The 24,605-nt window shown below is 55.7% G+C and overlaps 1 protein-coding gene across 2 annotated transcripts in view; it reads right to left on the bottom strand.

Moving 5' to 3' along the window:
• The window catches only part of CACNA1A (calcium voltage-gated channel subunit alpha1 A), a 198,743-nt gene that overhangs the window by 34,908 nt on the left and 139,230 nt on the right, over nucleotides 1–24,605 (bottom strand). For both annotated transcript variants that reach the window (XM_065576443.1, XM_065576444.1), the window contains exons 27-38: nucleotides 19,060–19,159; nucleotides 18,412–18,572; nucleotides 16,885–17,025; nucleotides 16,065–16,266; nucleotides 14,958–15,122; nucleotides 14,647–14,757; nucleotides 13,016–13,099; nucleotides 5,529–5,645; nucleotides 3,298–3,363; nucleotides 2,936–3,036; nucleotides 2,418–2,568; nucleotides 1,663–1,790 (exon numbers count right to left, since the gene is read on the bottom strand). In XM_065576443.1, the coding sequence (XP_065432515.1) occupies nucleotides 1,663–1,790; nucleotides 2,418–2,568; nucleotides 2,936–3,036; nucleotides 3,298–3,363; nucleotides 5,529–5,645; nucleotides 13,016–13,099; nucleotides 14,647–14,757; nucleotides 14,958–15,122; nucleotides 16,065–16,266; nucleotides 16,885–17,025; nucleotides 18,412–18,572; nucleotides 19,060–19,159 (1,527 nt within the window). The remainder of the gene's footprint in view (nucleotides 1–1,662; nucleotides 1,791–2,417; nucleotides 2,569–2,935; nucleotides 3,037–3,297; nucleotides 3,364–5,528; nucleotides 5,646–13,015; nucleotides 13,100–14,646; nucleotides 14,758–14,957; nucleotides 15,123–16,064; nucleotides 16,267–16,884; nucleotides 17,026–18,411; nucleotides 18,573–19,059; nucleotides 19,160–24,605) is intronic.

The following is a 24,605-nucleotide window of genomic DNA, read 5'->3' as shown; positions in this document are numbered from 1 at the left end:
GGCTTGGCAGGGCTTGCCAGGTAGGGTTGGCAGCGTAGACAAACACCTTAAACCTGGAAACAACGGGCATTTCCTAGAAACGGAACAGGGCACAGGGACGACGTGGGACAGCACAACGCCTGGGGTGGCGGCCCCATGGCACAGAACCGAACACAACACTCCAGGAATCCTCCGCAGGGGCACACCGCCCCACTCCAGTGCCTCAACGGTGCAGCGCCAGCCCGGCCCCAGCGCAGTTTCCGGCTCCAGAGGATACACCGGGGCAGAGGAGTCATAACATCACGGAGCCGGGGTGGGGGTACATCCCCTAAGGCCCTGTGTCTAGCTAGCGGCCTCTCCCTGGCGGTGCTGATTGTGTCACCTAGCTCTGACTGCGTGGGGTCTCTGCAGAGCATATGGGGACTCATCGGGGCGTGGGAGGAAAACAGCCCTGTGTTTTCCATCCAGCCGTCTCTTCTGCAAGCTGTTACCCACTTCCCAATGTGCAGTAATAATGGGATAGCCCGGGGCACCACGGGACATCCCCAGGACACCCTAGGGCCCTTCAGTTTGCTTGGGAAGGGGGGGGAGGGTTGGAGAGAATCCAGCTGCAAAAACCTAAAATTGAAAAAGGAAACATTAAACAGCAACAAGAGCCAAGAACCTGCGTGTGCAGGGCCCCGAGGGGGACACAGAGCCAGCCCAGGAGGGGTGGACGGGCTTTGGGATCCGGTCTCGCTAGCGTACAGCTGGGTCAGTGCTGAGTGGGAACTGGTCCTGTCTGCCCCGAATCTGATCCTGGACAGATGATGTGGGAGGGGTTTGCTCTAATCTCCGTGCCAGCTGTGCTGTGCCAGCGCATGGGAGCAGCACCTGCCCCTGAGAGCTGGCATTCAGCCATGAGACAGGCCCCCATGTGCTGCCCCTCCTGGCCACCGGAGGAACACAGCCCCGGCCTGCAGGCCAGAGGGCGATGATCTGTTAGGGGATGGAAGGAGGCAGCCGGGCAGATAACTTACTGTTCTGTATGACTAACAAGGGCTGCTTCTAGGAGGCTCTGTCCATCTTTGTCCAGGAACTAACCCAAGGCAGTGGCTACCCAGCAAACCAGGGTACCAACTAGGATCCAACCCCTTCCCCGCCCCCCACTGCAAAGGAGATGCTGGCTGATGGCTCCTTCCCATGGTGCTTGGACCCCAGGGTGCCCTGCACCCTCTTCCCCCAGCCTTAGAAACTTCCAGATGGGCCTGGAAACTTCAGACCCTACAAGAACCCAGGAATCGGAGCCGATGTCTGTGCTGGATTGTCCAGAGTAGGCCATCTAGCCCAGTATACCCATGGCACTGAATCAAGCCAAGTAACGGCTGATCCCTGGAATAGTGGATTAGAGCGAAGGCACCTGGGTCCGGTATCCACTCCCCTTCCCGAGCTGGGCATAGAACCCAGGAGTCCTGACACCCAGCCCCAACCAGGCTCTGACAACTAGATCCCACTCCTCCTTGACCTAGTTCTTTCTGCTCCCCACCCCCTTCCCCCAGCCCTCACAAAGTCAGTTCTCTGCTGATCAAGGAGGCTCATCTCGGCTCCCCCGCAGACATGGACAAATCTTCCCCTCGAGGGAGGGAAGGGATCCCCAGATGCTGGGCAGGGGCAGGAGGTGCGGGATGAGGGGGAGGTCCTTACCAAGCGGCGGGGTCGTACTCTGCCCACACACGCACGTACTCGTCCAGGTGGTGGGGCCCCAGGATGGAGGAGTCTCGGGTCAGGTACTCAAAGTTGTCCATGATGACGGCCACAAAGAGGTTCAGCATCTGCAGCAGGATGGGTTGGGGCGTGGAGGGGGGGGACAGACAGAGACAGAGCATACTGAACAAGTACTCCAGTGCAGACAAGAACCCAGGGGTGAAATCCTGCAGTCCTTGCCACGGCAGGGCTCTGAGCGCTCCAACGCCTCCTCTTTCCGTGTGTCTCTCGCTCACGTTTTCGGTCATTCTCCCACTCCACATCTTTCCTTTACTCAGGCAGCACACACATGCCACTATGCACACACCTGTCATCATACACTGCGTACACACATGCCAATGTGCACACGCGTGTACTCACGCAGCACGTGTACACACATGCCAATGGGCATATACATCTGCACACATCTGCTCACATGCAAACCCACACGTACAAGTCATCACACACAACTCGTGCATGTGCCATTATGCACGCACATATACACACGTGAACACAACTCCCCCAGGTGCGCACAGAGCACTCACACCGATGTGCACACACCTACAAATAGCCTCACAGCTCATACACGCAGCATGCACACATGCTAAGCCACACATATCCACCTGTCAACGCATGCCGCACACGCCAGCACACTCACGACTCCGGCGGCGCACGTGCGCCCCTGCTGCTCCCTGCCCAGCTCCCCGCAGACTCACCAGGAAGGAGCAGAGGAAAATGAAGGAGACAAAATAAAAATAGGCGAACTCGTTGCCACACTCGTGCTCCTTGATGCCCGAGTTCTCGTCGCAGGGTTTCCCGCTCAGACAGGCCAGCATGATCTCGTGCCAGGCCTCACCAGTGGCGCTCCTGCAGCCGCACAGAGAGGGAGGGGGACATGTGTTGGGAAGGCAGGGCAGGGCGGGGGGAGCAACCCAGGCAGCTCTGTCCCAGTCCCTCAGCACCTGGGTGCCAGGAATGACGCTTGGCACGTCTGCAGCATCATTCAGCCTAAAGCGCTTACAGGGATGGGTTTTTTCCAGCTGTTTATACTCGGATCCCCCACCTGGCGCTGAGGTGCAGCCAGCTCTGGGGTGGGGCTTGGGGGCTAATTACCAGCTGGACAACCCATTGCATTAGCGCAAGGTATCCCAGGAGGTCAGTTTCCTTGCAATTGTAGTGGGGATGGGACCTGGAACTCTGCTCACTCCAGCTTCTGCCAGGGACAGGGTCTCACCTAAACAGAAGCATGAGGGCCTGGAAGAAGGTGCGGAAGTTGTTGTGTTCTGTGATAGCCGAGTCCTCCTCTTCGTCTTCGATGCCAATGTTACCGAACACCTGCAAAGGCAGAGCGCCCTCAGACAGCAATGGGGATGGGGCCTCATCTCTCCCCTGCAGACAGCCTGCTCTCGCACCCAGGCACAGAATGACATGCCTGGCTTGGAGCCCAGTACAGTCCTGACCCCCATGTGTGTGGAGGATTCACTCCCAATCCAAGGCACTAGTGCTGGGACTCCCACGCCCGGACTCCGCACCGCCTGTGACGGTGTCCTGCCCCCCCCCCCCCCCCCCCCCCGAGCTGGCCTGCCTGGCACTCACCTGCATGCCGATGATGGCGTAGATGAAGAAGAGCATGGCAATCAGCAGACAGACATAGGGAAGGGCCTAGGGAGAGAAGCAGAGCAGGGCACGTCACTCATAGGGGGCTTTAAACCTTGTGCCCCGCCAGGCTAATAGCTTCCCCCTGTACTAGGCCAGCGGCTGCCTCTCCATATAATGCAGCAAAATCCACCTCACACCCCTCATGTGCACCATTGGCTGGATCACAGGGGGAGCATGCCGGGAGCTTCTCTCCTCACTGTGTCTCCTCCAGCACTCAGCACGGGGAAGGCACAGACGGGGAAGAGACCTGCCACCACAGCAACCCCGACCCAATCCACAGCCTACTGAAACCAGAGGAAGGCTGTCATTGCTTCACCAGGGCCAGGGGGTGGGAATAGCACCTGGATGCCACCCTGCTGAGACACTTTGAGATAGATAGATAGATAGATAGATAGATAGATAGATAGATAGAGGGGGTGTGTGGAGATAGATAGATAGAGGGGGTGGATGGGGATAGATAGATAGATAGATAGATAGATAGATAGATAGATAGAGAGGGTGTGTGTGTCTGGGTAGGGCTACCATATGTCCGGATTTTCCCGGACATGTCCGGCTTTTCGGTCTATAAATAGCTGTCCGGGGGGGATTTTTAAAAATCTAAAAATGTCCGGGATTTCCCCCCCAGTCGGCTATTTATAGACAGAAAAACGGCGGCCAAGCACCGCTGGGCACCCAAAGCCCCTTCCCGGCTCCCCCCATCCCCTGCAGCGTTACCACGCTGTCCAGCCCCGCAGCTGTCTTCCCCCTGCCCCCCTCCCCTGAACGCTCCGCCCCCTGCTCCTCCCCCTCCCCTGCTTCCCGCGAATCAGATCTTCCCGGGAAGTCTGAAAAGAAGCAGGAGGCGGCAGCAGGTAAGCTGGGGCAGGGGAAGCGCGAAGAGGAGAGCTCTGGGGAGACGCGGCCCTGGCCGAGCGGCTCCCTCCGGCCCGGGCTGAGTGGCGGCTCCGGCCCCAACGGCGGCGGCCCCGGCTCGGGCCCCAGCGGCGGCGGCCCCGGTTCCGGCCGAGCGCGCCGGCCCAGCCCCGGCCGAGCACCTCCGGCCCGGCCCCAAGCCCCGCAACCCCGGCCGGAGTGCAGCCCGATTCCTGGGCTCTTTAAAGCTGGTCCTGGTCAGGGGACGGGGGGTGTGTGTCAGGGGGTCTATCAGGGGGGTAGGGGTGTGGAGAGGGGTTGGGACAGTCAGGGACAGGGAGCAGGGGGGGTTAGATGGGTCGGGAGTTCTGGGGGGGCTGTCAGGGCGGCAGGGGTGTGGAGAGGGATCGAGGCAGGCAGCAGAGGGGGTTGGATGGGTCAGGAGTTCTGGGGGTCCTGTCAAGGGGCGGGGAGCAGTTGGATAGGGCATGGGAGTCCACGGGGGTCTGTCTGGGGGCAGGGGTGTGAATATGGGGTGGGGGTGTGGATAAGGGTCGGGGCAGTCAGGGGACAGGTAGGGTCGTAGGGGGTTCTCAGGAGGGGGCAGTCAGGGGACAAGAAGCAGGGCGGCTTAGATGGGGGTGGGGTCCTAGGGGGCAGTTAGTGGCAGGGGTCCCAGGAGGGGGCAGTCAGGGGACAAGGAGCGGGGGGGGGGGGGTTGAGGGTTCTGAGGGGGGCAATCAGGGGGTGGGAAGTGGGAGGGAGTGGATGGGGGCGGGGCAGGGGCGGGGCTAGAGCAGGGCTCCTCCCCCCCAGTGTCCTCTTTTTTGCTTGTGGAAATATGGTAACCCTATGTCTGGGGATAGATAGAGAGATAGATAGATAGATAGAGGGGGTGAATGGGGATAGATAGATAGATAGATAGATAGATAGATAGATAGATAGATAGATAGATAGAGGGGGTGAATGGGGATAGATAGATAGATAGATAGATAGATAGATAGAGGGGGTGTATGGGGATAGATAGAGGGGGTGAATGGGGATAGACAGATAGATAGATGTGTATGGGGACGGACGGATGGAAGGGTGTGTATGGGATGGCTGGATAGACAGAGTACAAGTGGATGGATGGGTTTCTATGGGGATAGACAGAAAGAGATAGACAGAGGGGTCTGTACGGGGACAAACAGACGGATATGGAATCAATACATCTTCAGAGCCAAGGGTCCAGCCCGCATACGCTAAACCTTGGGCAGTCACGACGGGTCAGTCGCTGGGTTCCTGGCCCCCTGGCCCAGCCCCCCGGCCCCAGTCACCTTGAAGGACTGGACGAAGGTCCACAGCAGGATGCGGATGGTGTAGCCCTGACGCAGGAGTTTGATGAGGCGGGCAGCACGGAAGAGCCGCAGGAAGCTCAGGTTGATGAAGTTGTTCTGAGGGATGAAGGGAAGGAGAGGTGAGCGCTACCTGTGGGCGCAAGAGGGGAGATCCCCACCCCCAGGGGAGACGGCCCTGGGCGTGTGCCTGAATCCACGCAGCACCGCAGGGGAACAACCCAGGGAAACATCAACTCCACGCACATGATTAACCCACCAACTCACAACTAAAACAAAATACACGGAGAACTCAATAAAGTATTAATAAAATAATAACAACACCATCAATTGTGATCATTCTTAGCAATGAATAGCAACTGTTTATAACAACCAATCATACTAATTATTATTATTCACCATGCCATTAATTAATAACTAATGATAAATAGCAGCAATGCATAATATTAATAAATAATAGATAAATTATTATAATACATAATCCTATTAATAATTGTTATAAGATAAATAAATGATAATGCATAGTATTATTAAACCAATGATATAACCAATAATACCACTGATAAATAATAAATGATATTGCAATGCATATTAATAAATAATAGTAATATAACACATACTATTAATATAAACAATACCAAATAATGATAATTATAATACACAATAAATAAATATAATAATTATAATGCATTAGATGCTATTAAGAATAAAATGAATGTTAATGAATTAATAGTGTTGTTAATAATTTAATATAAATAAATGATAAATAATATTAATACAAATAATGAAACTCAACCATGACAATGAATGATAACACTCTTAACAAATCACAGCATGGAAGCCACCCAACAATCTCCACCCACCAGCCATCCCTGAAAAAGGGGAAACGAACATAAAGGAAACGAACAAGCCGGGCTCATCCAATTGGGAACTCAATGGTTATTCGTCAATATCAGGGTTATATATTTTTAACTATCCCAACAACCAAATGCACTGATATTTTCTGACACAAGCAGGTAGAGCATTGTGGGGTCACATCACACATGTACTATGCACACACAACCAGAGAGAATTAAAGCAGGACAAGTGCTGGGAGAGGGGGAGTCCGGGGTGGGAAGGTATCTGGGGACTTGCAATATGTTACAGATCGCATGTGATGATTGGGACCTCAAATGCATCTGTCTCTGTGCACCCAACAGCCACGCTGGGATGCTCCCTGGAATAACTTCTTGAGGCTGGTGGAGTGGGAGCGGGGCTCACCCTATAGGCACGGACGACATTCAGTGGGGTTTTGCTCCAAGGGATGGGGAGGGGAGGGCCAAGAGGCTGGGAAGCTCCACTCGTCCTGTTGGTTTCACGAAGATGCATTTTGGACCCCTCACCCCCCAGGAGGGGATGGCATGTGGCTTCTGGGACCGGGCAAAGTGGGGTAGGCGCTGGAGTTCCCCTGGGCACTGGCTGCTGGAGTAGGGCAGTTCTGCCTGGCTCGCTGGGCCGGAGTTCCAGTTAATCGGTGGCATGCAGCTCCGAGGTTAACCTCAGGCCACCAACCTTTGCCCCCTTGTGGTCACCCCGCCTTTTCTAAGAGACAAATTCGCTCCTGGCACGTGGACTCCGTTCTGGCTCGGATCTGGGGTCTGTTTGGCAGATCCATTGCAGACCCGGCGTCAGCTGTGAAGTTCTGACCTCGAGCCCAAGGACTCCCCTTCCCTCTGCCAATCAATGCACAAGTCAGAAGTGGGGCTGGGATCCCAGCTCCTCCGGCCAGCACAGCACTCGCCCAGGATCCAGGGTTCTAATCCCACTCTGGAAATTAAAGGACTTGGCTCCTACACCCATTGCTGTGATTCCAGCCTGGATCAGTCTGATCCCTTCTCTCCACATCCAGAGGGCGGGCGGGACAAATGGAGCAGTGGGGCTGGATTGGGTGTACAGGGGCGGAAGGTGAAGGTACTCGACACACGGGGTGTACAGGGGCCTTGCCTTGGTGCTGCCTAATGGGGAATTCCCAAGAGCACAGCTGGACAGCATTCTCCTGCTGTCTGTGGGAAGCCCTGCCGGGCAAGAAGAAACCCCTTTATTTCCAGGGAGCAGCTGTGTAGCTGCACAACACTCACCCCGGGACTCGTGCAACTGCACAGCAGACATCACAAGACGTATGTGGCCACACAACACGCATCACAGGACTCATGTACAGCCGCACAACACATGCCACGGGACTCTTGTGTAATCTCATGACCCAGGCCAGGTGATCCTTGTGCAACAGCCAAACGTGCCAGAAAAAGCTTGTGCAATCGCACAATGCGAGCCACAAGACTTGTGCTGCCACACAACATGCACCACCAGGGCTCCGTACCCAACACATCCCATGTGACTTACAATTGCACAGACCAGGCCACGTGACTTGTACACAACATAGCCCAGAGACCCTTGTGTAGTTACACAATGCACAGCAGAGAACTCCTGTGTAGTTAACACCAGGTCCAAGGGCCTGGCTGTATAATTACCCAACCGATACCATGGAGCTGCTGTGTAACTACACAATATACATTACAGGCCAATGCACCAACCCATGGTTCCCTGTATGTGGGCACTTCTCTCCAGTGCCCCCCTGCTCGGACATGGGGAGGTCTGCCTGCTCCCTGGCGTGTGTTCCCAGAAGCTGTGAGCCATCCCTCCAAGGAGTGAGTGTAACATACGGACTCCGGGGGGGAGCATGCGTCAGCACCCTCTGGGGCGGTGGCGGCAGCACCGATTTATCAGCCTCCCAAACCGACTGAGAAATCGAACAGCGAGACTCATGCGGGAGCACGGAACAAAAAGGCCCCCCACCTCTGCAGAGAGAGAGAGAGAGAGAGAGGGAGAAACGGGGTGGGGGGAATGGAGAAGGGAGGGGATCGTCCATCATCCCACCCAGGAAGCTCCTCCAATAGTCTCAGCTCCTTTCCACCCTCCTCTCCTCACCTTTGCCCCCTTCTCCCCTCTCTTGGATCTTATGTCTGAGTGAAACTACAGGGTCCCTCCCCTTCAGCCCTTGCCCCCTACGCCGCTTGGTTAATCCCAGAGGACGCAAAGCAGAGTTGTTGACCTGGTTTCAAGCTTGTCCCAGATGCTCCCCTCTGGTAGGGCTCAGTCCAGGTCCTGCTGGGATGGGGGGCAGGGTCTGTGTCACACATGACAAAGATGGCAGCCCCTCACAGTAGCCAGGCAGAGGGGCCATGGAGAGAGCACTCCCCTCTTGCCGCTAGCGGGCGCCCTGCCAAGGTGGCAGAGGGGTGCTGTAGGAGTGTGAGGCTTGCCCGGCTGTTGGCAGGGAACCCAAGGGTACTTTAAACTCTGAGGCAAACTCAGCCCTCTAGGGCCCTGGGGAGGGGAGAGTGGTGGGGAACAACAACAGCAGGGCAGGGGGGGAGGGAGAGCATGTGCTAGCGTTAGGGTGGGGTCTGGAGGCGGGGGAGGGAAACCCCTAGCGAGGGCACGCACGGTGTGTGCACGCACGGATCTGCGTGTGAACGTGTGTGAGGTGCGTGTGCAGGCAGCGGTGCATGAGTGGGGATGGGGGGGGAATAAGTGTGTGTGTGTGTGTGGGGGTGCACGCCCCGGGGTGGTGTCCACGTGTGACGGATGTGTGTATAGGAGGCCATTTCCATGTGCACACGTGGGGCCCAGGCAAGCATAGGCCCTTCTTTGCTCCTTCCTGGTTTCCGTCTCCCCTGCCCACCCTGCACTGCCTCTCAACCAACAGCGATGGGGGGAGCAGGTCCTGCAGCTGTCGGCTGCTCTCTACTGAGGCCGCGTTTCCCTCTTGGTTCCTTCTTCCCTCTGGGCTCGTGATCCCAGCCCCCAACCCTCAGAGGGTCAGAGCCGGGTCCCCGAGTCCTCAGCTAGCGGTAGACCTGAGCCGATCCCGGGTGCAGACAGAGGGAGAGGTGAGAAGCCTGCTACATAACCTGGGGACCTGCTGTCCCCACTCTGTGCACCCACTGGGATCTCCCCAGGATCCCTCGATCTGGAGATCCACCCATCCACCTGGGGGCTATCCCTTGGCCCACCCACATCTCTCCGTCTACCTGAGACTCCAGCCAACCCTTTCTCAGGAGAGCATCCCCTGGATCTGGGGGATCTCTCGCCCTCCGACTCAGTGCCACCCTGCAGTTTGTTACACACCATATCACTCGGCCTCCACTCGGCCCTTTGAACAGAAAGACAAGTACAGAGACTTTTTCTTGTTTGCTGCTTTGTTTCAAAGATACGTACATCTGGAGGGAAGAAGAAGGAAGGAAGGAAGGAAGGAAGGAAGAGAGAAAAGAGAGCAGGCTAGCCGGCTGGCTGCAGGCAGTTCCCAGCGCAGTAACTCATGCAATGCAGAGATGAGAGAGTGCTCTTAGATAATGCATTTAGGCTTCAGAAAGATATTCAACCAACCAGATTCTAGATGTAGATGTTGAGATGAATAGGAGGAGAGGAGTTGGGGGCAGAGGGAGAAATTTGAGGGGGGTGTTTGGTGTCACGGGTTGATTGGCAACCAGCGTAATATACAGAGATGGAGCGACAGATTGAGGACGGAGTGTTTTGTCATGGGGGTGGCGGTGGGAGGCGGGGGAAGTTCAGAAATATTAGTTGGCATGGATACACAGACCGATTCATAGATGGACACATGGATTTTTCATAGTGCATTTTGATTGGATGACATTTTCAGAGGGCGTCGCCCCAAAATAGCACAGTATAAAGAGACAGCATGGAAAGAAGATAAGACAAGAGAGACAGTCATTATAGAGAGCACACAGCATGAGGCAGGAGAGTCCCGACCCACCCGCACAGGGCAGCGCCAGCACCCAGCCCCGCTCCCCTGCCTGCCGAGGGGCTGCTCTGATGCAAGGGAGCAAAGGGCGTGGGTTCTCCCCGGCGCTCGGGACCATGCCCTCCGGCGCAGACCCAAGCATCCAGCCTCCATGGCTTTGCCACCTCAGGCGGAGGTCTTCATCCTCGCGGCTCCTCCCTCCCCCGACCCTGGGAAGTGGGTCAGGAAACTGAGGCACAGAGAGGGGAAGAGATGCCCCCAAGATCAGACAGCAAGTCAGTGGCAAAGCTGGGATGAGAACCCAGGAGTCCTAGTTTCCAGCCCTGTCCTCCCAGGTACTAGGCTCTTCTGCCTTCTCGGGGGCTATCAGCCCTATCCACACAGTTCCAGTGGGCCGAAGGGTCTCCAGGGGCCTGCAGGTTCTTGGTTATTTCTGAAGGAAGGGCTCCTATGCCGTGTTCCCTGTCCCCGCCAGCCCTCCAGAATTTGCACTGCCGCGGAGCTCTCCTGCCAGTTTGGGTCCATTGCGTTTTCATGGTACAGGCCATCGAGGTCAAGAGCAAGTAGAGAAGGCAAAGTCGTGCAAGGGGCCAGCCCCTGACGTAGGCATCACCAGTCGCATGCAATGGCCTGGCAGGGCGAGGAGGGGCCTTCAAAAGGGACTTGTGTGCTGGGCTGGACTGGCAAAGGTCCACCCACCAGCAAACCCCACTCCTTTGCTGCCAGGTCCTGGCCCCTCGTTCTGCCTGCCTCTGGGATCCCATTGGATCTGCCAGCCGCCTCCTATCCCCAGACCCACAGACCAGGAGAAGCCAAACCCCACAAGTGCCGGGAAGCAAAGACCCCATTTTGGTAGAGACAAGCACTAGGGCAGGCTAGGTGGCGTCTGAATGTGGGTGGGCAGACAGGTGTGGGAGACGCCAAGGGGCGTGACTTACACTCCTTTTGCACACCCACTGACTACTGTGTCTTGCCCACTCAGGGGGTTGGAAGGCAGCTCTCGGAAGATAGTAAGACCATTTAGAGTAGCTTCACTGAGATCAGGATCTGGGTCTCTGTCACCAGGGGATCCCGGGAGGGATAGGCCTTGCCTGGGATCAGAGTCGGGACACCCGAGCTCTATCCCCAGTGCTGGGGGTGTGGCCTAGTGCTTACAGCAGGAAGGAAGAGAGGTTTAGGACACCTGGGTTCCCAGCCACTGGGTGGGAGGGAGCGTGTCCTAGTGATTACAGGAGGAGACTGGGAGGGAGGTCTTCTGGGTACTATTCCCAGCTCTGCCACTGGCTCCCTCTGTGACCTTGGGTGACTCACTGCCCTGCGCTGTGCCTCAGTTTCCCCATCTGTAAAACGAGGGATAATTATACTGACCCCATCCTGGAGGATTAATTAACACTGGGGGAACGGCTCTCCAGGCGCTAGTTGTTGGCAGAGATGGAGGAGACCTGCTAGATCATTCAGTTTGTCTCCTCAACCCACCCAGGGCTGTTTCCTGCAGTTCTATACCAGTTAGATCGCAGGCATTGCCCCCGCCCATCTCCTGTACCTGGCTGCCACCCGCCCCCTACACCACACAGACTCCCCTCAAGTTTGCCCAAGGTATTTTCTCCATTACGTTCACTCCACAAACACGATGATTCCCAGTCACCCCGGGAGAGGTCCCTTGTCCACTGCCCTGAGTTTGGGCTGGCTGAGTTCTCTCCAGGTGGGATGTGAACTCTGCCATTGGTGGCTACCAAGGGGTGAGGGCCTGAGCAGTAGGCTTTCTGCTGAGGGCGATGGCCCAGTTCAAATCCAACTGTCAGTAACGTGTCTAGCGCTGTGTGCGCGCCCGTGAGTGTGTGTATCTGGGACTGTTCTCCTGCCTCCTGGGGAATGTCCCAGCGCTGCTTTCGGTTTTCTCTGTCTCTAGTTTCCAGGGCCAGGCTCTGCTCTCAGTTTCACCTGTGCAAATTCGGCATCACTCCAATGAACACTGAAAAGTGATTCTGGATTTACACTGGCATAGCTACCCCCAGTGGAGTGACTCTGGATTTATGCTGGCATAGCTACCCCCAGTGGAGTGACTCCGGATTTACACCGGCATACTGACCCCCAGTGGAGTGATTCTGGATTTACACTGGCATAGCTACCCCCAGTAGAGTGACTCCGGATTTACACCGGCATACTGACCCCCAGTGGAGTGGCTCTGGATTTACACCGGCATGCCTACCCCCAGTGGAGTGACTCTGGATTTACACCGGCATGCCTACCCCCAGTGGAGTGACTCTGGATTTACACCGGCATGCCTCCCCCAGTGGAGTGACTTGGGATATGGCATGTGAGATCAGAACCTGGCCCCTGAATCCATTTCAGGTGGGCAGGAACGCCCAGTTGGGTTTGGTTTTGACTCCATCTGCCTTGGCTTGGTCCCTCAGCACTTGGGGTTGTCCCCAGAAGAAGAATTCTTGGGCCTCCTCATATAGAAAGTGCATGGCTCTCTTCTCCCCATGGCGGCTATCTGGGATGACACCGAATATGGCTCCAACCCAGCTGTCTCCCTCGCCCAGCATCTGTCCTTCCTTGGGGCCAGGTGCAATGGGGTAAAAGCCCCTGCAGTGCCCCCCTCTGGCAAGCGTCCCCCTCTGCTTAAGCTAAGGCCATAAGAGAGGAGGCGGTGTTTCGAACTTACCCCAAACTCTGTCACTAAGATGTCTGTGATGCTACCCAGAACTGTGACAAAATCAAAGATATTCCAGGCATCACGGAAATAATTCTATAAAGAAAAACAAAAACAAAGGACGAAAAGGAACAGCAACACAGCAGCAAACATTCAACGACATTCACGACGGAAGCAACAGCAACGAGAACAGAGAGTCACCCCCCGACCCCAGCCCCATCTCCTCCCTGCCCCCAGTGCCCTGACCCCGGGAGAGCGAGGCCCAGGTTACCTTTTCGGTGAGCTCCAATGGATCTGGCAGGCAAGAGGGGAGGGGGTCGAAAGGGTTAATTTAAAGGAGCGCTGGGGGTATTTCTTGGCACCTTGAAATGATCCTGGGGTGGTGGGTGTGAACGGGGCCTGATGTTGTTCTCAGTTACCCGTGGGAATGACGATGGTGCAAAGACTGTGGTGTTACACTGCTGTGTCATTGGTGTAAGGGCCAGACCAAAACTCCACTGAGATCCGTGGGAACCTCTCCACTGATTTCAAGGGGCTCTGGATCAGGACCCACCTACGAGCAGAATCAGGCCCAGGATCTCTGGCCCCCAGTATCAATCAGCTAAACCCAGGGGGATGCCCCCTCCCCCTCCAAAACTTTGGAAAAGTGCCCCCACCCTAGGCCCAATCAGAATGGACAGTTAGATGGACATTTAAAATGAAAGAATAAAACACACAGGACCAGAATATGTTACTGTTGCTGGGATCTTCCCGGCCAAGGGACAGAAGCATGTCCTTGGCTGGATTCCCCGAGCCGGAGAAGAAATCACAGCCCTCTCCCACCCAGCCAGAGCCACCAGTCACCGAGCTGTCCATAGCTCTGTTGAGCAAGCCCCCAATGGAGAAATGAACCCAGCACAGCAAACACAAGGAATTATGAGAAAACAGCCCCGTTAAAATAAGGGAATGGGGCAGGATCAAAAATCAGCCACATTTTCTGGGGGAGAGTCATTCTCTCTTTTTCCCTTTCTCCATCTATCAGCATCTGTTCTCCCTGCCAGACCAGCCTGTGCTGCTCCTCCAATCCAGCCTCTTAACCTCCCTGAGCGCCCCTCTCACTCTCGGCTCCTGCCTGAACGGAAGCCCAGATCCCTCTGTGCGGGATGGAGTCAGTTCCTTGCCCCGAGCACCTGCACCAATGGTGGGAGCCTCAAACTCCCAGGGATCTTCAGTGAGCCATGAATGGAGATTGGACTCCTTCATGTCCCTCGGGGAGCAGATGCTAACGGACCTTACTCGTGGGACATTTCTCCTGTAGCCCCTCTTTATTTTGCTCCCCGTAATCCTCATTATAGTTCCCTGAACCACCCAGAACAACCTCCCCCCTTCCCCGAGCTGGGGTCACCTTAGGAAGTGCTTGGAGATGCCTTCAACAATCACCTCTTAGTTGCCAGTTGGCAAGATGTTCTTACGCTCCCTCCCAGGACGTGGGGGGGGGGGGGGGGAAGAGTGTCAAATCCCCACCTGGTAAAAGGGGGAGGGCGGGGCACAGGGTTGGAAGAACAGGTGGGGAATCCCATCCTGCTGAAGGAGCCGGGTTCTGTCTTTTATTTCCATGGTAACACCCCATGCTCCCTAGTGGAATTGACTGTGGAGACACTTACCAGCACCCCAAAGGCCATGATCTTCAGCAGACACTCCAGGGAAAATAATGAAGTGAAGACGTGGTTGAACATCTTTAGCACGTCCTCATAAGCAGTTGAGGCCTTGTCGAACTAAAGGCAAGAGAAGAGAGAGCAAAAAATCAGCCCCACTGGAGGGCCAGGTCCCCAGGCCACAGATCAGCCCCATGGGATCGGGGGGGATGGGGGACATGCCATGCAGGAGGGGCCCATGACTGCTCTGCCAGGCATGGTACAGCCGGCGTCTCATACCCTGGTCAATACTGCCCCAGTCCCGCAAGGGGGTCGCTCACCTTCATCATTAAGACAATGGTGTTGAGGGCGATCATGGCCATGATGGTGTACTCGAAGGGTGGCGACACCACGAACTGCCACATGCGGTACTGAAAGCTCTGCTTGTTCTGAGGCATGTGCCGGGTCAGGGGCTTGGCACTGATGGCAAAGTCGATGCAGGCTCTCTGCGGAGAGGACAGACACAGCCACTAGAGCGGGAGGCGAGGGAGGGGCTCATGGCCACCAGCTTCAGGATGGGGGGCGGGGGGGGGGCGGAGGATACAGGGGCAGCCCAGGCCAAGAGACTCTGAACTGGCCGAACCCCATGCACGAAGGACAGCTCGACCAGCTGCCCTACTCTAACGCGTCTCTGTCCCCTTCGTGGCGGGTCAGAGGACGCTCTCTGGCCTGTGCGAAGGGGGAAGATCAGTGTAGATGATCGTAACGGGGCCAGCGTAAATCATCATTTCTCCCATGAAGTGAATGGAGATTTACACCAGCTGGTGACATGACCCTATGCACTGGTCATCATGGGGACCGCCCCAGCTCTCTGAACTCAAGCCCCCCCGTTCTTCAGGCCACCTGAAAGCTCAGCAGCCCCTGGTTTCCTGTGGCCCCGTAGGGAAGCTCCTTGCAAACCGCTGGCCTTTCTCTGGTGCCCCCATGCCCTGATTCACAGATGCTACGGTCAGAAGGGACCCTGCTGTGACCTTCCTGTCCAACCCGGGCTACCCCTGTGCAGCTGCTGCAGTTCTCGCTCCCCTCCGCTCGCTGGGGATTTGAACCGACACTCTCTAGCACCAGAAGCAGGAGCCAGACCCGTCCCACCAAGCCAACCAAACTGGGAAGCTGAGGCACGGAGAGGGGAAGAGACTTGCCCAGGGTCACCCAGGGAACTGGGAACAGAGCTTGCAGGGGGCAATGGGGGAGCTCTCCCGAGCGGCTCAGTTGTGTAATCTGGCCTTGAGCCCTTCCAGGCAGCACATCAGCACTGGGGGAACAGCCTGAATTCCAGGGCATGCCACGCTGCTAATGGCGAGATGCGTGGCGGCTGGGGCGTGGCCGCTGGGAGCTGCTGTTGGGGAGGCAGGGACAGAGCGGCGTGGACCCCCTGACTCGGGCTGCACCTCGTTCTTCTCCAGGCTGTATTCCTCCATCATCTTATCCCCCTGCTCCTGAAACGTGATGATGATCAAGGCCACGAAAATGTTCACAAAGAAAAACGGGAAGACCACGAAGTAGACGACGTAGAAGATGGACATCTCCATACGATAGCCGGGGCTGGGGCCCTGGTTCTCATACGTGGCATCCACCGAGTGTTTGAGGACTCTGCAGTGGGGAAGGAAGGAAGGTGGAAAGGGAGAAAGAGGGAAATAAGAAAGGGCGGGAGAGAGACAAATAGCTGCAAGGAGGAGTCAGTTCAGGCCCAATAGAAATTCCCATCCCCAACTAGGCTCATGCTGTGCTAATCCCCTGGTCATATGGATGAGGAAAATGCAGCCTAGAGGGTGCAAGAGCAGGATCTTCATCTGGTGTAACTCAGCACGGCTTCAATGAAGCTATGCGTCTACACCAGCTAAGGAGTTGGCGCTACGGTCACACAGAGCTGGGAACAGAACCCAAGAGTCCTGAAGCTCAGTCACGTGCCCGTCTTTCCTTTACCCCCACGCCTCAGAAAAAGCTTTACAAAGGTGAGGGGCGACCATTCTCCCCATTTTACAGAGGGGGAAACTGAGGCATGGAGGGGGGAAGTGACATGCTCAGGGACACCCAGCAGGCCAGTGGCAGAGCTGGGAACAGAACCCAGGTCTGGTGCTCTAGTCATTACGCCTCACTGCTTCAGGCTGAAACAGCGACATTCAGCTGTGACCTAAGCGAGGCTTCGCCCTGGATCTCAGAGAGGAAAGGGTTAACCCTTGCTGGCCCGTCCCTGGGGCAGCTCCTTACTGCGGCCAGCCTTCCCCCGTGGACACAGTGAAGAGAGTCAGGAGGGCCCACAGCACGTTGTCGTAGTGGAACTCGTATTTCTTCCACTCCCGGCTCTGGGCTTTCACTTCGTTGTCCTTCTCATAGACCAGGTACTCGCCCCTGGGGATGAACAGACACGTCAGCTGGACAGCCGGGAGGGCTGGGGCACAGCATGGGCTCCGAAGGCCAGCTCCTGACCTCACTGGCTTGGGAGCAGATCCTGAGCGACTCTGGCGTCAGGCTGGCTAGGGGGCTCGATTCTGCTCCTGTTCGTGCTGGCTTCACGTTTGTGTAATGCCACTGCAGCAACTGCTGATCGACACCCCCGTCAGCGAGTAGGGACTCGGAGCCTTTGCCGTGGGCTCAGTTCTCCACCACGCCTGAGCAGAGCTGGGGAGCAGTGGGGTGTGGGAGGGCTGACAGGGACCCGATCACTGCAGTCTGACCCCCAACCACCTGGCCCAGGGTAACTGAACCTAAAGGAGGCAGCTTTAGCACTGGTACCAGGTCTTAAAAGGTGCAGGGGCCCGCGCTCCATGACGCCCCCTTCCCTTCCTCCCCTATGTCAACTGGGCCAGAGGGAACTCTGCAGGGGCGCTCTCCGGCTGTTTTCAGATCACTCTGTACGTCTCATAATCCACCCCACTGACTTTAGGGCCTGATTCTGATCGAATTTTCTCCAGTGTCAATAAGCGTCACTTTACTGAATCCTGGAAACTACCCCAGAGCGAGAGGAGAATCAGGCCGCTAGCGTCGGAGCTGCTGACCCATCTGGGGCCTCTCACCCTGCTGTAAATCAGAAATAGCCCCACGGATGTCAATGGAGCAATACCAATTCACACCATCAAAGGAACTGGCCCCACTGGCCCCACTGCAGGTATGGCCAATTTACAGCAGCTGGGGAGTTACCCAGGTGTCACACTGGCGTATGTGAGAGAAGCCAGCCATTGTAATTTCTACCCCGTTCCTTACAGACCTGCTGTGAATCTCCACCTACCCAAGAGCCACGGGGCAAAGAAAGCTGCCAAGAGGGACAGGATAACAGTAAGCAGGTGGGAGCATAGGAACGCCAGTGCAAACTCATAGAATATCAGGGTTGGAAGGGACTGCAGGAGGTCATCTAGTCCAACCCCCTGCTCAACGCAGGACCGATCCCCAGACAGATTTTTTCCCCAGATTCCCTAAGTGGCCCCCTCAAGGCTTGAACTCACAACCACAGGGTTAGCAGGCCAATGCTCAAACCACTGAGCTATCCCTCCCCCCTCAATGCTAAGTGAGCAGAGGGTGAGGTCCAGGGAATGGGTCAGGCACCACCTCTGCATGGGGTGCCACCTTTGTGTAGCTAGGCTACCCTCCAAGCGATCACAGGAGCTTTGCACCACGCCCCGGAGGCCAAGCGGGAGAAGCGAGGCCGCCTGCCGAGAAGGTGCTGGGGAAGCGCGAGGAGGCCAGGGACGGGCTGGGCCATGGCCAGGTGCTGAGAGACAGAGGAAGGTGGCTCTGTACCTACAGTCCTTCTCAAACTCCTTGGACTCATCTGTGCAGTAGAAGAACTTGCCCTTGAAGAGCTGGACGGCCACCACGGCGAAGATGAACATGAAGAGCATGTAGACGATGAGGATGTTGAGGACGTTTTTGAGAGAGTTCACCACGCAGTCAAAGACAGCCTGGAAAGGACAGGGAGCCCAGTCAGGACTGCAGAGTCCAGACTAAACTTGCTCCACCCTCGAGTCCCACTTGGTCTGGCCCCATCTCCACATAGCCAGAAAACAGCCCCTTTCCCAAGCATGGTGCTCTCCAGTCAGGTCCACCTGGGCCTTTAGGAACTGGCTGCCTATTTTTGAGGGGTTAAATCCCCAGAGATTAGCCTCACTGAGGTCACAGAGCAAGGCCGTGCCAGAGCTGGGGATAGAATTCAGGAGTCCTGGTTTTCAGGTCCCCTGCTTTACCCCACGAGACCTCCCAGAATCAAGAACAGAACCCAGGAGTTCTGACTCTGCACTAACAACTACAGGTCACTCCTTCCCATAGCTGGGAATAGACCCCAATCTCCTGTCTCCCTTTTCTGACCCCCCCACCTGATCCCGCAAACCCTGCCACTCCCCTCAGGCAGCCACAACTCCTTTATGTGCCCTCAACCATCCCTGCACCTACCTTGAGCTTTGGCAATCGCTTGATGGTTTTCAGGGGTCTGAGGACACGGAGGACACGCAATGATTTGATGGTGTTAATGTCCTTCCCTTTGCTGCTGCCTCTGTAGAGACACGTTGGGTGGGGGTGGGAGAACGGGGAGAGAGAGAGGCGATGAGGCCCAGGCCCCTTGTGCCATTCTAGACACAGGGTTCTTCATTGAGGTCCATTCCCTTGGGCGCGGGGCACCCACCTGTTGGTGGGAGACTCTGGGTTACTGGGTCACTCCCAAGTGACTCATCTACCAGCCTGGGCCATCCCTTCTCTCTCCTCCTCACCTCTTGCACTCATCATCAGCCATTAGGAGGTGCTGTTATCACACACCACTAACCTGGCCCTTTTCTCACTGTCCTGGAAAAGGTGGCGCTCAAGAACCTAATCTATATATTTTATGTAGTCTGTCTCTCCACCTATGTATCTGCAGTTTCTGCCTATCCATGCATCCATGGACCCATCCATCCACTCTACCTACCTATCTATAGTGTCTTTCCATCCATCCACTCTACCGATCTATGGTGTCTTCCCATCCATCCATCCACAGATCCATCCATCCATTCACTCTACCTACCTATCTATGGTGTCTTCCCATCCAACCATCCATCCACGGATCCATCCTGTCTACCTACCTACCTTACTCACGAAAGCTTATGCCCAAATAAATCTGTTAGTCTTTAAGGTGCCACCAGACTCCTTGTTGTTTTTGTAGATACAGACTAACACGGCTACCCCCTGATACTTGCTACCTACCTATGATGTCCTTCCATCCATCCACTCTACCTACCTATCTTTGGTGTCTTTCCATCCATGGATGCATCCATCCATCCACTCTAACTACCGACCTATCCATCCATCCATGGATCTGTCCAGCCATCCACTCTACCTATCTACCGATGATGTCTTTCCATCCATCCATGGACAGACCCCGTGGTTCTCTCTGGCTGCCTAGCTCCCAGTCTGTGCTGGCTGGCGTCACCCTAAGTGCTGGTCCACAGTGAGCAGCCTTGACCACACAAATCCCACAGCTGCAGGGAGTGTAGAGTGATTTACGTTTGCCCAACTGATGGGTGGCATCCAGGACTGAGGATCACCTCCACTCCAGCACCCCACCAGAAAGAAAATCCTGACTCCTACTAGAAAAACCCATGTAGTTCATCCTCACTGGGATGTCGTCATTCAATGCTGAAATGCCGCAGTCTGAACAACCACCTCGTTCTTTGTCTTAGAAGTAATTTCCACAGAGCCAGCAGCACTTACCAAACTGTGATTTGCAGACACCTCCACAAAGAGAGAAGGCAAGGAAGAAGGAACTCCTCCGCTGGGGAGCGGGGAAGGTCCCTTCACCAGGTGTTTGCTCTTCTACGGCATCTTTCATCCAAGGACCTCAAAGCTCTTTACCAAGGTCGGTATCATTAGCCCCATTCAATACATGGGGAAACAGAGGTACTGAGTGGGGAAAGGACTTACCTATGGCTACTTCAGGAATTAGTGGCACAGGCGCAAACAGAACTCAGGAGTCCTGGCTTCTGATCCTCTGCTCTAACCACCAGAGCACACTCCCACTTGGAAGTGGAAACCGAACCCAGGAGCCCTGGCTCCCAGCTCCCTGCACTAATCACTAAAGTACATCGTCCCCACTTCTTACAAACAGCTGTGGCAAATGGCGAGCACCGGGAGAACAATGGGGTGGGTCACATCCAGGGAGATGGGAAGTTCAGTCTGGTCTATTCAGTAGTTTTCCCTACTGTGAAATTCCTTTAATCATCTCCCATCACTGCACACACATGATTTTTTTTTTTACCACTAGTGAAAGGGGCTGGGGTGTGGCCCCTGGAGCCTGAACATGTCCTGGCTACAGGTACAAGCCAGGCAGCTTCCCCATGCACACCCTGCCAACTGTGATCCCTGTTGTGGGGGGCAGGGGGTGAAGCCTTCATGGCCTGTTCAATCCTGGCTTTGTTGGCAAGGCTGCCAATGAAAAGGGACGGGGATCGCTGATTGTGAGGGTGGTGGTTTGGGGCTATAGACATCTGTCCCACGGGGATCAAGGCTGAGACCCAGCAAATTCATTCCTCACAGAGGCCTCATCATCCACATTTTATAGACAGGAAAACTGAGACACAGAGCGGCTATGCCACTTACCTACGGCTACTTTGGGAGTTACCAGCACAGGCGCAAACAGAACCTAGGAGTCCTGTGGCTGGCAGATGGGACCGATGTCTGGTGACAGGAAAAGTCCCTATTTATTATTAGCTGCACACTAAGAAGCCCTGTGTTCTAACGGCCCATTCCCTAGAAGGGGCAGGACAGGAGCGCCTTCCAGCCCCAGATCTCAGCGCAAACTGCCTGGCACCCTCAGTTCCTCTTCTCCCCAGCACAGATTGGGCCGTATGGACAGATCCAGTCCAGAAAGTGCTGGATGTAGGAAAATCCAATAACACGGGGCCTGGTTCCCAGCCTGGGACAGGGGCGACGCGCTGATCATGGGTGCCTCCAGTATACGGGACGGCGGAGAGCTGGGCCACAATCTCGCCCAGAGCCGGCCCCAGCATGGAGGGGTGGAGTGGAACTGCTTCATGCCGAGCTGATGGGGACTGGTGATTGTTCCCACAGGGCTTCTCACTGTGAGTTGCCTTGCTGCTCATAATTACACTTTATCCATCACTAGCCCCTGTAAGGGACTTTGCAAACATTCATTCACCCTCACACCACCCACTGGGCGGGGGTGTCAATCAGCATTATCCCCATTTCAGAGAAGGGGGAAGTGAAGCACAGAGAGAGAAACTGATTTGACCTAGGTCGCACAGCGCATCAGTGGCAGAGCTGGGGATAGAACCCAGGAGTCTTAGCTCCCAGTTCCCCATGTTCTAACCACTAGACCCCACTCCCCTACCAGAACTGGGAACAGAACACAGGCATTCTGCCTCCCAGTTCCCTGCCCATAGCAATGGACCCCACTGCCTCTTCTCAGTAGAAGGTCACCAGGTGCGGATTTCAAAGGAGCAATGTTGCGAAAGGCACCAAAGTGTTGTGTACAAGGAAATCATGTCCTTAGAGGGGACCCACTGTCCCATTTTGGGAGACCCCGTTCCAGCACAGGACCGAGACAGAGGCAACAGGGTGCCTTATGCATGGGGAACAAAGAAATCTGGGTGGGTGTCCAGCAGAAGGGTCAATGACAAGAACCGACCTGAACAGATCCTCCCATTCAAAGCAACGCATGATCATGAGCACAGGGAAATAAAGAGAACATAGACAGAATGTGTACGAGAGAGAAAGAGAGAGAGAGAGAGAGACAGAGAGAGAGAAAGACTTTACCGTGAGCTGCTCCTGTGTCAGGTGGCAGTGAAAGGGGAAAGACAAGGAGAGGTGAGTGACAACCAGAGAGAAAACACACGAGACGCACCCCAACAAAAACCACCAAATGGGCTGTCCCCACACCGGCACTGCTCTTGGAACCCCCAGCGCCCTGCTCAGGGCTTCGCACATGCTCCTCCTCTTTCACCTCCTGGCCAGGAGATGGACTGAGCTGATGGGCTGAGCAAGGTCAGGAGGCCGGTGTCAGGAGAACCTGAAAGCCAGATCAAGGCTTGACAGCTGGATCCAGATTCTGGTACCAAACAGGACCTTTTCCAACCGCTGGAGGATTCCCTGCGTGTGGATGAGCTCTAAAATCATGAACAGAGGGACAAATCCTCAGGGTTTACTCCTCCCTTACCCAGCCTTCACTCCTCCCTTACTCTGGGTTTGGCCTGTCCTTACTCGGACAACACTACTAGAGAAGTCAACTAAATTGAGGACAACTGGCCAAACTGTGACTTCATTACTCCAGATTTACTCACTCCTTACTTGGTCAAAACTCCCAGTGAAGTTAAATACATTGAGGGCGGGGTAAGTCGCAGAGGTGCATTGACTTCAATACAGCTGTGTTGACGGATACTAGCTTTTGGCCCCCTGGCGCCACAGCCTCTGCTCTCAGTTACATTGGTGTAACCGCTGACTTCCGGGAAGGTACCCTGGATTTCCGCCAGTGTGGAAGGAGAATCGGGCCAGACATCACATACGAAGGCAAGCCCCAGTGTAGCAATCAGCGCTCCTCAGGCCTCTTGCCCCCAGCCCAGCTCGGAATAACCGTGGTCAGAGTAGCTTGTGGCAGAGGTAGAATCCAGCTGTCGAGACCCTGGGATGGCTGGTACTGATAACGTGGTACGGCGGAGAGCAGCATACACAACCAAGGGAGACAGTAATGCGGCACAGCAGAACATCAAGAGCTACTTTTCTTGGGTTACCAAAATGGCTCAAACTGGTTCTAGGCTAGTGATGGAATCGAAACTGACATGAAACAGGGTGAAATAAACTAGGCTAACAGTGGGGAGAGAGGTGGGGAGGGGGAAAGCTGAGCGCGCTCTTCAGGAGAGGCAGGTGGATTCAATCAATGGGGGAAACGTCTCTCTGGCAGGGGTGAGCAAACTGACTGGAAAAGCTCCCCATGCGCCCCCCACCCCATAGCCTTTTCGGATGGGTCTGAAATGTTCGGTTAACCCTTTCAAACCCATTCTTCCCTATATCTGCAGGGCCGCTTGATGGATTAGATGCAAAATGGGTCTTGGCTCCACCAACACACTCCACTCCCCCAAATTACACAGCCCAGCTGCCACCCACTTCACCCCCCCCCCCCCCCCCCCCGTGACTATGGATTCCGCCCCTGATTTCACCAAACACTCCTAGAGGCATGGTGGTCATACCACCCGGCCTCAGATCCAAAGGGAAAAAGGCAGGTCTGGTGAGATCTCCCTGGTTGGCATGCTTTGGAGGGACACCCAGCCTGCATCCCTGCCGTTACAACTACCGGGGGCTACTGCAGGGGTGCAGAACCACTGGGGCGCAGGTTTACCCTGGCCACACATTCTTCTTTTCTGCCCCTCCCCGTCCTCTACATCTCCCTGAACTGTGCACGTGGGCTCCTGTGAAGATGGCAGAGCCAGTCTGGGGTGCTCTTTGGGAGGAGGGGAATGGCTGTGCCTGCCCCAAGGCCCCGTCGCACCAGCCAAGCTAGCCCCCAGGGACTAGGATGCAAGGCTACGGACGGCCCTGACTCTCGCCTACACCAGTGTCACTCCAGCGGCATGACTCCGGGGTGGGGGAGAGGGGAACCAGGTGCCAGAGCTCTGCTTCAGCCCAGCTCAAAACGAACTCTCTCTAGAGAGTCAGGGTATTTAACGAGCAGGGGGCCCCCTCTCCACCCCACCTCACTGCAGCGGCAGCTGCTCGTCCTGGATGGGGACACGGCATTCACAGCCTGAGCTTTCCATTCCCCTCCCTGCTCCTGCACAGGCCAGGGCACATCATCCCTGCAAACCCTGGGTTTCCCCAGGGAACGGACAGACCCTGAAGCCTGGGGGATGCATCAAGACCACTGGGCTCTGGTCCAAACCCCGGCCGTGGGAAGGTGTCTCTCCCAGTCCTGTCCCAAAGGACCAAGCACTCCAGGTTCTGGGACCTATTTTGGCCTC

The sequence above is a fragment of the Chrysemys picta genome, chromosome 22, assembly GCF_011386835.1.
Source record: "Chrysemys picta bellii isolate R12L10 chromosome 22, ASM1138683v2, whole genome shotgun sequence".
Lineage (NCBI taxonomy): Eukaryota > Metazoa > Chordata > Testudines > Emydidae > Chrysemys > Chrysemys picta.
Note: the sequence above shows the minus strand (reverse complement) of the source record. Positions and strands in the feature narration are given on the sequence as shown.